General features: G+C 38.3%; 1 protein-coding gene across 1 annotated transcript in view; it reads left to right on the forward strand.

Annotated features, from left to right (window-relative positions):
• CPNE4 (copine 4) overlaps positions 1 to 16,915 on the forward strand; it is a 490,556-nt gene that overhangs the window by 79,584 nt on the left and 394,057 nt on the right. Inside the window, exon 3 of the mRNA XM_019630989.1 lies at positions 14,804 to 14,813. Coding sequence (XP_019486534.1) covers positions 14,804 to 14,813 — 10 coding nt within the window. The remainder of the gene's footprint in view (positions 1 to 14,803; positions 14,814 to 16,915) is intronic.

Below are 16,915 nucleotides of genomic sequence, written 5' to 3' on the forward strand. Positions count from 1 at the left end.
CCCTCCCTCTCTCTCTGCCTCTCTCTCTCTCTCTCTCTCTCTCTCTCTCTCTCTCTCTCTCTCTCTCTGAAAGGAACCCTGCCAAAATGTTAACAATGGTAAACTTTGGGTGGCGAGCTTATAGACTATTTTAGTTTTGATTCTTCAAGCTTTACAGATTTTTCACAATTTGTCACATTTTGCCTTTATAATCAGAAAATATGTTTTTGACCTTTTCTTTTGTTACAAATGATATACTTAAGGGAGAGGTAAATATTTATGGATATGTTCAATTCATAGACAACTTTATTATCCCACTTGCTAATGGCCCATGAATACTGGAAAGTTTAAAAGTACAGTTTTTCTTAACTGCTTGGAATTATTTTATGTATTCCAAAATACTTTTTCAAATTTTTTAAGCTCTATTGGTCCAATAGCAATTTCTTTTTTTTTTAATTTTTATTGGGGAATTGGGGGAGGGAACAGCATTGGGGAATCGGGGAAGGGGAACAGACAAGTTGCTGTCCTTTTGTTCTTCTGTCTAGTTGTGGAGGACGTAGCTTCACTGGCCCATGTTGGTATTGTGATCATTTTGCTCTTCCTGGCTGAGGCAGATCAGTAGCCAGCCATTGGACGGCCACTCACAGTGGCTCACGGCAGCCCAGCTCCAGGTCAAGCTGTTGTTCACCATCTTAGCTGTAGAGGGCGCAGAGTGACTGTTCCTCATGTGGGATCTGAACTGGCTGCCCTGCTGCTCAGAGCTTGCATCCCCAAGTCAACTCTTAACCAATGAGCCACTCAGCCAGCCTGCAAATTTTTAAAAGAATCAAAAGATTTCCAATTCATAATGAATTGTTTGGTAAAAATAAAACAATACTTAATGTAATACACATTCTAGTAACATTAAAGAATTAGGCAGAGTTTCAAAGCTTATTAAAACCTAACTTTACTTATGTTAGGTTTTAATGAGAGAACAAAAGTCTCTTCCTGTCAAACAAGGTATTATCATGACATTTTATACATATTAAGAGTAAAGAACAAAACATCTGTAAGCCCCAAGAGGCAAATTTTTAATTGAACACCTGATTTGTGCTAAGATGACGAGGAGACTCTAAGTAATGTATTAGGCCTAATCTTGGGTTTTAAAATATTAATATATATCCTCTGAACCAGAAGTTCTAACATTCTTCAACCTCTCATCAAATCACCTTTATAATATTTTGCCTTAAAAGAACAGCAAATAGCATCAGCTATACTGCATGACTTTTTTTTTTTTTTCAAAAATAACCTCTCTTTGGGCCTTAGTTTTCTTGTCTATAGTTAGGGCTAATAAGCTCTATTTAATAGAAGTGTGCTGGTAAAGGTTTAACAAACAGCCTTCAAAAAGGAAGAAAGAAAGCGGGGGGGAAGAACTCTGATTTGCCGTGTTTCCTAATTTCTAAGGTATAAAATATTCTCACCATGGCTAATTTCAAGCTACCATGATACCACCAAAGCACCGGCATATAGTAGTATTTCATCCCTTACTATATGTATATATATAATAGATGTAATAGTATATGTAACATATATATTAGAAGTAATATTAAAAGTGTTATATATATATATATATATGATATAAATAACTTTAAGAGCATAGTTGTAAAATAATTGGGAAGTGATGAGTTTTGAGTATTACCATTATTTTAAAAATAATTTAATTTTAAATAATAACTGTTTAACAAATTAAATTATATAAAATTCCTGAAAATTTAACAGTTGGCTCTTGGAGCCAGTGTAAGTCAGCTCCAGCATACCACTTACTAGGTGTTGTGAAGATTAAAAGGAGAGCATTAATTTTAAGACTGCCTAAAAGTGCCTTGCAACATCATAGGTCCTCCATAAATCTTAATTTTCTCTTCTCTTCCTTTATGTTTTTTTAAGTCCCATCCTCCTCCTTGGAGTCCCTGACAAGCTCTCTAGTTTTATCACCATCTCCAAAGACAAATTAGCTTGAGGCATTATTTAGAATATTCAGGAAAACAGCATGATTCACTTATTTTCGGTCAGTTTTCTGAGAAGGGTCAGCTTGGATATGAGGGGAAAAGACATTGACATCTTCATCTCTCTTTGTAAACATTTGTTCCTGTTCACAAAACCTGCATGCCTGGAATTCACTGTGCTTTATTCCCTGGATCAGTAGTTCTTCATTTTTCCTCATCATAGATCTGAACCATTGTTTGGGGACACCATTAACTTATTTAACCAATTCTCTATTGTTGAACTTTAGATTGTTTGCAATATTTAGCTATTTGAAATAATGCTGCAATGAATAACTTCGTTTATAGGTGTGGAGGAATAGAATGGATGGGTCAAAGGGTATATGCCTTTATAGTTTTGAACAGTATTGCTAAGACTCCACGTATAAGCTGTGTAGCAATTTGCATTAGTGGTTTTTGAGAACACTCACTTCCCCAAGGCATTGACAACAGAGTATATTGGCAACCTTTTATTTTATTTGTTTGTTTGTTTGTTTGTTTGTTTGTTTAGCTGAAAACAGGTTCTTCCTGCAGACTTTTTTTTAAGTTTAATTTTTTAAAAATTAATTTCAGGTGTACAACACAGTGCAGTAGTTATACTTTTTACCCCTCAAAGTGACAACCTCCCTCCCCCAATCCTCTGCCCCGCAACCTTTTATTGTTTTGGCAATTTAGTAGGTATTTTAGTGTAGTTTGAATTTAATAATATGCTGAGCAGTAGTCATGATGGTGATTATCCCTTATTCCTCACTTTCGTGAGATGCCCCTTGAGTTTGCCCACGAAACCTAATGTAGTCTTTTGAGTTGAGATTTTTTAAAAAAATGTAAAGTATCCATATATTACTATTGTATTACACTTGATCAAGTTTTAAAAACCCTTTTATGATGTTATCTTTTCTTTTTTTTCTTATAGTCTGATATTTGGGAAGATCCGTATTTTTATTCTAATATTATCTTGATAATTATAAATTTATGTAGCATGCATAGTCCATTTCCTTTTCTCCTTCCTCACTCCCTTTATTCCTTCCTCCCTTCCTTCCACATGTAAGTGATATCACACAGTATTTACCTTTTTCTATCCATATTACTTCACTTAGCATAATGCTCTCCAGGTTCATCCATTTTGTTGCAAGTAGCAGGATTTCCTTCTCTTTAAAGGCTGAATAATATTCCATATATATATATATATGATTATATATTTGGAATACATTTTCTTTATCCACTCATCTGTCAACACATTCCTCTTAGGTTGTTTTCATATCTTGGCTATTGCGAATAATTCTTCAATGGACATGGGAGTACAAATATCTCTTTGAGACAGTGCTTTCATTTCCTTTGGATATATATTCAGAAGGAAGATTGCTGGATCATATGTTAGTTCTACTTTTACTTTATTGAGGAAACTCCATACTGTTTTTCACATTGGCTTTGCAGTTTACAATCTCACTACAGTGAATGGGGCTTCCCTTTTTTCCACATTTTCATCAGCATTTATCTCTTGTCTTTTAACAATAGACATCCTAGCAGGTGTGAGTTGATATCTCTTTTGTTTTTTAATTTCCATTTCTCTGTTGATCATTGATTTGGAGCACCTTTGGAGCATCTCGTCCATTTGTACATTTTCTTTGGAAAAATGTCTATCCACCTCTTTTGCTCATTTTAGATTGGATTATTTGTGGGTTTGTTTGTTTGTTTTTTGCTATTGAGTTGTATGAGTTCTTTATGTATTTTGGATATTAACCCTTATTGAATATGTGGTTTGCAAATATTTTATCCTGTTATATATGTTGCCTTTCATTTTTTTTATTGTTTCCTTTGCTGTGCAGAAGCTTTTTATTTTAATGTAGTCCCACTTATTTATTTTTGCTTTTGTTGCCTGTGCTTTTGGTGTCAATTATAAAAAGCCATTGTACACACAGTCCAATATATAGATGATGTATTATAGAAATGTACACTTGAAACCTATATATTACTAACCAATGTAATCCTAATAAATTAATTAAAGGAAAAAAATGCCATTGGAAGACCAATGGTCAAGGAGCCTATCCCCTATGATTTTTTTTTTAAAGATTTTATTGGGAAATTAGGAAGAGGAATAACGTTGGGGACTCAGAGAAGGAGAACAGACAAGTTGCTGTCCTTTTGTTCTTCAGTCTGGTTGTGGAGGACGTCACTTCCCTGGCCCATGTTGGTATTATCACTGCGCTCTTCCCAGATGAGGCAGATCGGTCGCTGGCCACTGTACGGCCTCTCACACTGGCTGCTGGTCGCTCATGCCAGCTGCCAGCCGCTCACGGTGGCTTACGACAGCCCACTGCAGCCCCACTGCAGCCTATGCCGGCACCCGTGACTGACAGCAGCCCACCTCCAGGTCGAGCTGTTGTTCAGCATCTTAGCTGTAGAGGGCACAGCGTCACTGGCCCTCACATGAGATCCAAACCGGGACCCTGCTGCTCAGAGCTGGTGTCCCAAGCCAACTCTTAACCAACGTGCCACTTGGTTGGCCCCATTATGATTTCTAAGAGTATGGTTTTAGGTCTTGTGTTCAAGTGTTTAATTCATTTTGAGTAGATTTTTGTTTATGTTCTAAAATAATGATCCACTTTTATTCTTTTGCATGTGGATATTCAGTTTTTTTCAACACTATTAATTGAAGAGACTATTCTTATTTCATTGTATATTCTTGGTACCTTTGTCAAAAATTAATTAGCCCTATGTGCATGGGCTTATGTCTAGGCTCTCTATTCTGTTCCATTGATCTATATGTTTGTCTTTACCATACTATTTGGTTACTATAGCTTTGTAATATAGTTGGCAATCAGGAAATGTGATGCTTTCAGCTTTGCTTTTCTTTCTCAAGATTGCTTTGGTTATCTGGGGGTATTTTATAGTTCCATGCTAATTTTACCATTGTTTTTCCTATTTCTATGAAAATGTCATTGGAATTTTGATAGGGAGTGCACTGAATCTGTAGAGTGCGTTCAGTAGTATGGGCCTTTTAACAATATTAATTTTTCCAGTTCATGAACACTTAATATCTTCCCTTTTATTTGTGTCTTCTTCAATTTCTTTGATCAATGTCTTATAGTTTTTAGTATAGATCTTTTACCTCTTGGTTAAATTTATTACTAAGTATTTTATTTTGATGCTATTGTAGAGGGACTGTTTTTTTTTAATTTCTCTTTCCGATAGTTCTTTGTTACTGTATAGAAACACAACTGATTTTTGTTGTATATTGGTATATTGATTTTGTATCCTTCAAGTTTTGTGAATTTGTTTATTAGTTCTTAACGGTTCTTTTTTTTTTTTTGGCAGAATGTTTAGGTTTTCTACAAGTTAGATCATGTCATCTGCAAACAAATAATTTACTTGTTCATTTCTGATTTGGATGCGTTTTGTTTTTCTTGACTAATTGCTCTGTCTAGGAATTCCAGTACTTTATAGAAGTGGTGAGAGTGGGCATTCTTGTCTTGTTCCTGGTTTTAGGGGAAAAAGCTTTCAGCTTTTCACTGTTTAGTATGATGCTAGCTGTGAGCTTGTCATGTATAGCCTTTATTATGTTGAGGCATTTATTATGTTCCTTTTATACTCAATTTGTTGAGTTTTTATCTTGAAAGGATATTGAATATTGTCAAATGCTTTTTCGGCATCCACTGAGATGATCATACAGTTTATATCCTTCATTTTGTTAATGTGGTTTACTGATGGATTTTCTACTTAATCTAGGTAAAGATTTGTTAATTATGTTTATCGTTTCAAAAAACTGGCTCTTAGTTTCATTGAACTTTTCTACCATCTTTATAACCTTTATTTCATTTATTTTCATTTTCTCTAGTTACTTGAGGTGTAAAGTTAGGTTGTTTATTTGAGATTTTTATTTTTTCTTAATATAGGCTGTTAGCATTGCTATTAACCTCCCTCTTAGAACTGCTTTTGTTGCATCCTATAAGTTTAGTACATTGTGTTTCCATTTTTATTGTTTCAAGATACTATTTGATTTTCCTTTTGATTTCTCCTTTGACCTTTTGCTTGTTCAGAGGCATGTTGTTTAATTTCCACATATTTGTGAATTTTCCCCTCTTGTAATTGAATTCTAGTTTCATACCATTGTGGCCTGAAAATATGCTTGATATGATTTCAACCTTCTTAATATTGTCAAGACTTGTTTTGTGACCTGACATATGATCTGTCCTTAAAAATGCTTCATGTGTACTTGAGAAGAATGTGTATTCTTCTGTCATTGAATAGACTATTCTATAAATATCTGTAAGATTCACCTGATATAACATGTAGTTTACGTCCAATGTTTCTTTATTGGTTTTCTGTCTGGGTGATCTATCTATTGTTGAAAGTAAGGTATTGAAGTCCCCTACTATTATAGTATTATTTACTGTCTATTTTTCTCTTAAGATGTGTTAACATTTGCTTTAGATATTTAAGTGCTCTGGTGTTGGATGCATAAAAACTTAGAATCATTAAATCCTCTTGATAAATTGGACTCCCTATTATTTTATAATAGCCTTGTTTCTTACTACAGTTTGTAGCTTAAAGTATATTTTGTCTGATAGAAGTATAGCTGCCCTGGCTTTCTTCTGGTTTTTATTCGCATGGAATGTTTTTTTTCCATCTCTTCACTTCCAATCTATAAGTGTCATTGAAGCTGAAGCGAGTCTCTTGTATTACAACATAAAAGCCTCATAGGTACAAGATAGCCTTAAAACCTGTAAGTTCAAAAATGCTTTTCATTTGCCTTTATACCTGAAGGGCAGTTTGGCTGTATTTAAAGTCCTTGGCTCATAATTTTATTCTTCAAAAACCTTGTAAGTGTTGCTACATTGTCTTACAGTGTAGAATTTCTCTGTAGAGAAATCTTATAAAATGTGATTTTCCTCCATGGTTTTTTGCATGGTTGACCAAAAAATTATTTAATGTGTGCAAACATGCTGGGATATGTCAGTATTGACTATTTTTATGTCAGTTTTGTTGTGCACGTAGTACTTTTTCAATACATATATTAAAAGCTTTCCTTTCAGGTGACTTTTCCTGATTATGTTTTAATTAATTATTTTGTTTCATTGTTTAGTTTTTATTTAGTTTTATTCTTTGAGAACCCTGATTCTTCATAGGTTGAATCTTCTTTACTTTTCTCATATTTTTCATTCTTTCTAATCTCTAACTCATTTATGGGCCCTTTTTGTCCTGTTTTTGTTTTGTTTTGTTTTCTTACTTCTGGCCTCCACGTCCCTTACTGTGCTATCTGTGATGTCTGCTCTTCTAGTGTCCTTCGAAATTTCATCTTTATGTCTGTGATGTTTTTTCCTTCTGCTTATTTCCTAGGTTCTGCCAATCATGTCTTCATATTTTGTTGTTTTTCCTTCTCTTTCCTGAGTTTTTATATGTTATTTTTTTTCCTTCCCAGACAACTTCTACTGCCACTTAGATGCTTTTAGCAGACCTTTTACGTGTTTTGAAGCTCTGTGGATTAAATCTGCCTCCTGATCTCACTAAAAATGAAGTTTGAAAGTTTTCTTTATTTTATATGATTTTCATGAGGAAAAAAGTGCTGACTTATGTAGCCATTATCATATCATATTATTATAGCATGTATCATCATATCATATCAATCATATCATATCATATCATATCATATCATATCATCATATCATGTCCTGAACACTGTTTCTGCCAAAACAAAGCAAAATAAAATAGGAGGCCCACAATCCTGGATTGTACACTCTCTGCCCCAGCCTTAAATCATTCCTGGGTTTTCTTAATGTATAAAGAGAAATTCATACTCCTCCACCAATCCGTCCATACTCTTTATAGACCCCAAATGCTGTTTTCTCCCTCCAAAAACCCTCTTCCAGTGGGTGTTTCCTAGAATTCTGCAAACAACGGACTTCTCTAAATCTTTTGCTTCTAATGCAAACATTCCATTCTCCATTTTTGCCTGCCCTACTTCCCCCAAAATAAGACCTAGCTGGAAAAGAAGCCGTAGCATGATTTTAAACATTAAAATTATGGCACCTTGGCATGCTGAACATTTTAAGCTGAAGCAGTTTGTGGAAAAGGCACCCTTCTCCCTGAAACAGGTCATAAAAGCCTCATGTGAGGGGTGCGTGCCCTTTACATCCTGGAGGAATCACGCTATGGCTTATTCTTTGGCTAGGTCTTATTTTTGGGGAAACACGGTAGATTGACATCTGGTTGAACCTCTTAAGATACCACTTGCCTTGTAGCCTTCTCAAGCAGAGTGTATTTTTCAAAGCCATATTATCAATCCACGCTATCTTCTCCCCTTACCTCCTGGTCACAGGTCACACCATTTCACACCTGGCTCAGCCTTCCTCAGCTCCCTACCATGAGCTATCATCCTAGAAAATTTGGCATCTATTTGAACATCCCTCAAAGGTCTCAGATCTCTCATTTTCTTGCTTTCTTCCTATCTCCCATGATCTTTTGCTCTCCTCTATTCCTTTCATCCTGTCCTTCATGCTGTTGACTTTCATCAAAATACCAAGTGCCCCACCTTCATTATTGCTAATTCAACCATCCCATTTTCCAGCTCACTTGCTCAATTATCTCTATACAGTGATTCTGAGACCTCGTTGAAGTGTCCAATCTATTGAGTCCTCCAGATTCTCTATCGACCACTTCCTATTTCATTTCTATCCTATCCAGGTTACCTTTTGTTGGCCTTCATGTTAATCTGTCTCTTGCAAATACCCTCAGTTTCCTTGACCTTCTCTTCATCATTGTAACTGCCTCATCTCAACCCAACTGAATCAAACTGTGTGCCCTTCTCCAAAGAGCTAGCTCAAGGTCTCTGGAGAAAATCACACATTGGGAAAGGAGGTTATCATTCTCAATTTATCAGCATCAATGTCCAACTGTGCCCTCAACACTGCCGAGATATCTTATTTAAATTTCCTTATTGAGTTTTTGCTTCATCACCAAATGTATTTTACATCTCCTTTATCTCCTTAAATCTCTAAACTCCTCCCCTCAACCTTCATCAAATGACATCTTTCTGTTTATAGAATAGAAGCCATTAAGTAGGAACTTCGCCCTTTCCCACTACCAGATCCACAGCCTTACCTGCGTTTCCTACCTTCCTGCTCAATGGAAGAAGTATCCCTCTCCTAATCAGCAGCCAGTGCCCCCACAGATACTCCAGACACCACCCTTCTCTCACTCTCACAGGCCTTACTTTACTAGGTATTCTCGCAAACTCCTGCAACTTTAATCTCTACTCTCTAACTGTATTCTTCCTAGCAGCCTGCATCCATATCACAGTTAACTTTAGCTTTACAGTACTTTCCCTTGATATTACATCTCACTATGACATTTTACAACGAACTTCTTGAAAAACCTTTGTACACTTGCTGCTTCCCCTTCCTTACCTCCCACTCACTTTTTGATTCATCCCAATCTAGATTCTGCACCTGTGACTCTACCGAAACCAATCTTGTTAAAGTCAACAATGTTCTTCCTAAATCCAAATGGTCCCTTTTAAGTCCTTGCCTGCAATTACTTCACAGTAACATTTAACATAGGTCTATCAAAACAGAACTCTTAATCCCTTCCATCTCTATATTTCTTCCTTTCCTAATGTCCCTCTTCTCGTTTGGTCATGCCATGAATATAGGCAATATTATTTTGTCATCTCCCTCACTTTCTATTCACATATCCTACTTTTTCCAAGACCAGCCAGTTTTTCTCCCAAGATACTTCTCAAATCTGCCCACTTCGCTCCTTCTCTGCTACTGCTTCAGTCCAAGCTTTCATCTCCTTCTGACTTCATGGCTGTAATGACTACCTAACTGTTTTCTTCACTTCCATTTTTGCTCTTCCCCCTCCACTCTTCACACTGTTCCAGAGTGATCCTTTATGAACTTACATATGTCATGTTACATACCCCTACATTGAAAATCCAAAGCTTTCAATGTGGTCTATAAAGTGTGATCTGACCTTTGTCTCTCAATCCTCATATTCCTCCTGGTCTCAGTGCCTCAGCCACACTGACCAACTTTAAATATAGGCAAGATCGGAGACTTTGCATATATTGGAATGTTTTTTCATCAGCTCTTTATGTGATTGGCTCCTACTCATCCACCAAATTCAACTTAAATATCCCTTCCTTAGAAAGCCCTTCTCCAACCCCAAAAGACACGCCTCTTATATTATCTCAGCAAACTATTTGCCCTTTCTTCATGGCCCTTTTCCAATTGTGTAAATATATATTTGTATACTTCTTTATTTAATGTCTGTCTCTTCCATGAGAGTGGGGTCCAAGTCAGTCTTGTTCTTCACTTAATCACCATCATTTCTCACAGAACATGACACAAAGCAGGAGCTCAACAGAGTTTTGTCTACTGGATCTAGGCTAGGCCTTGCTTTGAGACAGAGGTATTTAGTGGCCTAATCTGTCATATACCAGATAACCATGTTTCCTTTCAGGGTTCTATACTGTGACCTTGTAACTGAACCAGCTGATTTTATGGTAATGAGACCTTTCAAACTGTCAGCATGTGTATACTTCCATTTACACTGTTAACCTTAGGTTCTGAGACCTCCTGTCCTCGTCTCCAAACCTATTAGCTGACATGTGAGATCTCTCTGATATTCACAGCCACATCATTCAGGAAGTCTCATGAACCTTCCTCTGACTACCATGTACACTGGGAATGCTGCCTTTTCACTGTGGAAGCTGCAGCCATATCTGATGAGAGCTCACTTGTATCATGGTACCAAACTAGAAGTAGAAAAAGAGGAGTAGCATTTTGAAAGGCAATGAACTTTGAGATGTAAGAATTACCGGGAATGTTTCCTCTCTCCTAACTCATAGAATGTCAGAATTGGGAAGTACTTTACAGCTTTAATCTAAACCTCTACTGCAAAGGTAAGAATTTTGAAGACCAGAGAATTAAAGTAATTTTTTCTAAGGTCACACAAGCATGTGACCTCCGTTGTCCGCTATACCCTGTGTTGATCTTAGTAACAGAAATTTGTGCATACTGACTTTAGATTGATTTTCTTGGAATTTTTTTTCTGAGTTGTAAAAAGATTGGAGCAAAATGAAGGTAGGGATAAAATGGGGATGGGGACATAATCTCTGTGATTCAAGGGAAAAACTCAAGTTCTTCATCCCTCAGGGTTGAAGGGGACCTCAGAAGTCATATAAACCATAAATACTGGTACAGGCCCTACAAACACTGTTGGCACATCCACGGGTAAGATGCTCACCATTGAGGTATTTAGGGATGGAGTTTAGTGTTTAATGACTATGGTTCCCTTTGTGAAAGAGTGTTGTTGGTCAAGATAAGATTACTATTCTACTCAAGGAGACTTCAGTTTTTCCCTGACATTTTAATGAAATGGGTCCACCAGTTTATCCTCCACCAAAATGATTTGCATTTACTTTCCTGACACGTTTTTCACTACTCATATGCTGAGGCTTTAGCAGTGGTTGGATCTCAGGAGTGTATCGCAAAAGATTCTGCCAGTCTCATTGCTAGAGCAGGTTTTGTTGGCTGTACTTCCTATTATGATTGAAGCTGCCCTGAACTTTATGAGGAATGAGTAAGTGTAAGTTGCCTTTGCTAAAATATCAGGTAGTGATATTTCCTGTATGCAGTATTGACCTATGCATTGATTGGAAATATTTCTAATCAACACCCTCAGTTTCCTGTGTGTGAACTCATTCTTTATCACCTCACAACAGTTCATCTGCCTCACCCTACCTTGTGAGAGAGGCAAAGGCACAAGATGGGAAGCAGGACGTCTGAAAGCACCTGTTTCTGAATAATTCTGTGATTACAGGAGTCAGGTTTGAGAGCTACCCTTATATACCCTAAAGGAAAGAGGTGACCTGAAGGGTGGCAGCTTCGTTCTTTCGGTTCCTGTATGTGAGGACTCAGAGAGACAGACATATAATTGGCATCTCTCAATTTAGTTTGCCCCAGTTGAAAGAGGTAAAGAAGTTCATATTCACTGAGTACTTACTGTCTGCCTGGCACTATGCTAAGTGTCAAGTAGGGCTATCATATCGCATGCCTGCAAGGGGCACCATTCACACTTCAGTCTTTGTAAAATGTACCACGGAAAGTTGTGCAGTGAGGTATCTTTATGTCTATTCCAACAATTATACAACTGCCCCGTGAATAGCCATGACCATATATAAGTCCTTTGGCTTCCAATTCTTTTTTTTTTTTTTTAAATCAGGATCCCTAGCAGGAGACGAGAATAAAGGATGAGGTCAGGATATGCATTCTCCTGGCTCCTTCCCTGCGAGGTCACTCGGGGCTGGCTGTGTCCCTGCTCTTCTCAAGACCGTTTTTACTACATAACTCTATCCCTCTGGGCAACTCTATCCCTCTGGGCACTAGTTCGTTCTGTTGTGCCTTTGCTGTGCTGTCCCTTGAAGTTCCTAATTTGGATGTGCCATTTGTTTCCTGTAGGGACTCTGACTAATACAGGCTAGATTTCAAGATGAAGTCCACCAGAATGAGAAAGCGAAGGTCCTTTCCACTACCTCTTGTTAACACCCATTGAAAAGTGCTAATATGTTAACATGGACTGTCTTTTGAGTCAGGTGGAGTCAGTCACGGGTGAGAGCCTCCAAGGTGGTGCATGTAACTTGCAAAATCCCCACAGGACATTTACAGCAGCATTTGAAGCCAAGAGGACCTGCCCTGCATGTCCATGTTATAGATGGTGCTCAAGTGATTGCTCATTAAGACACACTAGAATGGTACCTCCTGCAAAAAGGGTCCCTCTGGTCTCAGAAGCTTGTCAGGCAGCCACTGCTGTTAACTAACATAGATGCATTTGATAGCTTGAAGGCTTTGCATCTCCAGGAGTCTTCAATGAAAGATTAAAAAAAAAAAGGAAACCTGTAAAGAGTAGGAGTACTCATTTTTGACAGAATGGCTAATTAGTTGGAGAGCTTTTGAACAAGATATTGGGTTGTTGGAAGTCATGATGCATTTTTGCAACGAAAAACAAAAAATACATCATGACTTTTCTGACAACCCAATAGTTAGGCAGGAGAGAATGGGTCACAGAACAGGTGAACTTTGATAAGGGAGAATGTACAGAACAGCATTTGGAGCTTTGCCAAAGGGGCAAATCAGCACAGGTGGTACTGTGAGGGAGTCCTGGGAGGCCAAGGGCACCATCTAATGGAGGAGATGTGAAGACACCGAGCGGGACAGAGATGAGATATGGAACAAAGCTGAAATCCTCACCTCCCTGACAGGTTTTCCCTTGCAGACCTTGGATGATGTCATTATAGATCTCTGGTGAAAGCATCTTCATGGCTTAGAGTTTAATTCTTCCATCTCATTATAAAGAATCACTCTGATCTCCTATTTATTTCCCAGCAAAACGGAAGTTCAAAATGGATTATTATGAGTGGGTTCACAACCTGGAGGGTGCCTCCATGAAAGAGATCACAAAAACAGGAGGGGTTGGCAAACTTTTGGAAGGTGGGTACCCATTCTTTAGTTGTTTATCCCTTAAATTAGGCCCAGGGTTGTGTGTGGCAGGAGCTACCCAGAAACCACGGGGGTCTGTATTAGTGCCATCCTTGTCATAACTTCACAGCCATGGTTTCAATAGGAATGCCACAGATGGAATGGAAGGAGAGGTGATGTTCGGTAAAGTGGGTGGGGCCATGGAATGGATGCCAGTGGTTAAGAATAAGCTCTGATGTCAGAACCTGATACTTAGTATCCATGTGACTTTGGCTAAGTGACATTACCTGGTTGAGCTTCAGTCATGTTATCTCTAGTTAGGATAATAATATACATACATGCATAGCTCACAGGTTTGCTGTGAGAATTAAAGAAGTTAATTCAAATTAAGTACTTAGAACAATTCCTGGCACACATTAAGGGCCATTTAGCCATTATGGTCATTATTACTATTAAGCAGAAAGGGAAGGAAGGAGTGCTATTAACAGTTGGTGAGAGGCTGCCAGCAAAATGTTACTGACTCGTGTTTGGCTAGAACTGGTTCGGACTGTGTAACTCAGATACATCTTTGGGCCCCCTTTGTCATTCATTCACCCACTAAACAAATATTGCTTGAGTGTCTACTACGTGCCAACCCCTGAATGAGGTGTTGGGTCCATGGTCGGGAGCATTCATAGTCTCTCAAGCGGTTTGCCTGAGAGGGAGAGACAGATCCATGAACAGATAATCACAATACAGGAGGGCATGTGCTCTACTAGGGTGAGAGCCCGCATGCTAAGTGTATATGGAGAAGGGAGAGAGGGGTAGGGGGATGGGAAATTTAAGTTGGCCTGGAATCATGTCAAGGTAGGCTTGCTGCTGATGCTGACCAGCCCCTTCACTGAGGAAAACAGATAATGCACTGAACGTTACACTGAAGGTCAAAGTTAATTTATTGACCAAGTCAATACATGTATATTGGACACTGCCTCCCTGCCAACCATCAAGCTAGATGCTCTGACACTCCATGATGACAGAGACTTTATCTCTTTTTCTCAGTTCTCAGCCAACACCTATGTACAGGTATAATGGAGATGTGAAGGAACTTGGAGACCTAGATGGACCCAAAGGACATTCAAATCTTGGTCTTTACTGGGAGTCTCTGGTCCTTGGTGGGCTTAGTGTTTGTGATAAGGTGACAGCTATACTTCTTATCTGGCACAAATGAGTGGACAATGAGTAAATGCAGCAATCAACACATTGGTGTCTTTGGAGCACGACAAGTGTGTGTGTGTGTGTGTGTGTGTGTGTTGCGTGTGAAGACCAGCTATGGGCTAGTCATTGGTAATGAAAGGAGAGTGTAGCAGGATGTATGACATATAAATCTGGTTAGCCTGAAAAATCTTAACCATCCTAGAGGCTGAGGGAGTCTCCTGTCTCCTCAAGGCTTATTTAATGGACACTAGAAATCAGAAGGACTTCATTTGCAGCCGTTACTGGGAAGACTCTCTAGCTCTGCTTCCCTTCAGCTAATCCTAGGATTGGCCCTCTCCCCTGGCCTGTATCCGGAGCCTCGTTACTCACTGTCAATACCAGAAGCCAGGCTTTGATGCTAGAGTAACCAGCTGCTGCTTATTCCCTTCAGTTTCTCCATGTCCTGACAGAGGTGTCAGGGCAACAACAGCTTCTCAAATGACAGCTTCCCCTGGCTTAGGCCTGGGAGACCTGACGCTCTTCCGTCCTTTCCAGTCTGGCCTGGAGTGAGCATGGACAGCAGAGTAGTCACTCCAGGATGTTTGTCTTAGGAAGCATGGTCAAGCGCAGGCACGGAAAAGACACCTCTTGGAGACACATGGAGATCACACTTCAGGCACACCCACTCGGACACAGCTTCAGGTCTTGAGAAGGGCTTTGCAACGTTTGCTGTGGGCAGTCACTGCCCTGATATTGTTGCGCCTTCAGCCCCCTGTCTGTAACGGATGGGCGAGCTATTGCTGAATGGCAAAGGAACAGGCGCAGTGCGGGCCACTGACTCAAAAGGGTTCCTCCTTTGAATGGGCTGCTTTGGTGATGAAATTTTCTTAGGATTTCACAGCCAAGTAGATTTAAAGCATGAGTTACGAAGTTTTTATGTTCAATACATTCCCGAATTTACCTGCAAACTATTTTTCTAGAAAAGGAAACGTATAAATTTTAAATGAGCTGGACCTTACTTAATTCACTGATACGACATGTATAATTAGCACAGGCTTATTTTAGATTTAAACATCAATATCATATGAGAACGCATGTCTACAGAGTTTGCTGAATGCTTTAAAACATAATCCTTATCGTATTTTTGTTATAAAAGTAATACGTGCATGTTTATTACCTATAATTTAGAAAAATACCAAAATCCACAACACTGAAAATTAACATCACCTATAATCCCATAACTCTAAAATAAATTAATATTAACATTATAGTGTATTTTCTATGCTTTTCTTTTTTTTTTGTAGCATATTTTCTTCTAGGCTTTGATCCTATGTATGCATCTAATAATTTTAGAGTGACTTTTACATATAAAGTTAAATAACATCAATGCAAATAGAAAAGAACATGAAATTACCATATTTTCCCATGTTTAAGATGCACCCTTTTTTGAAAAATTTGGGGTCTAAAAACTGGGTGCGTCTTATACAGTGGTTGTAGATTTTTTTTTACTTGCATTTCCCACAAGTGATGAGAAGTTGTATGAATTTTATGATGAATAAAACTTGAGTTCAATGACTTTATGTAATACATTTTTTCAAATTTCGGGCCCCAAAATTAAGATGCATCTTATACATGGGAGCATCTTATACATGGGGAAATACAGTACTTTTCTTGCCTGTTTGGAAGGTTGTCCTTGAATGAATGTTCTCTCAAACGTAATTCAGCTACCTCTGCCTCCTACTACAAAGATACAGCCAGGAAACCATGGAGGGGAGATGAGAGTGCAGACAGGCAGAGAAAAATGAAACTCTGGTTAATATCTAGACCAGAGAGTAAATTATCCTGCTGAATGCATTTGGAGGATTGTTTTACATAGAGGAACACAAAGACAGTTTCATTGATTGGTTGGTTGATTCAGCAATGATTGAGACCTCATTTTGAACCAGGTATCCACCTAGGCAATGGGATAAAAATATAAATAGGACACACCCTTGACCTCCAAGAGCACCCAGTCTGGGGTGAAAACCAGATGAATAATAGCAACGACAATGAGATGCCTTAAGAGCTGTGATTAATAATAATAATAATAATAATAATAATAGTAATAAAACAAAAACAAACAAACAAAAGAGTTGTGATTGAGCCACATGAATGCGTGAAAAACAGCACCTCAAGGGCCAGCCGAGTGGCTCAGTTGGTTAAGAGCTCGCTCAAGAGTTTGAGCTCTGAGCAACAGCGGTTTGAGTCCAGCCCGAGCTGAGCAGCTGC

The sequence above is a fragment of the Hipposideros armiger genome, unplaced genomic scaffold (genome assembly GCF_001890085.2).
Source record: "Hipposideros armiger isolate ML-2016 unplaced genomic scaffold, ASM189008v1 scaffold_969, whole genome shotgun sequence".
NCBI classification, from domain to species: Eukaryota; Metazoa; Chordata; class Mammalia; order Chiroptera; family Hipposideridae; genus Hipposideros; species Hipposideros armiger.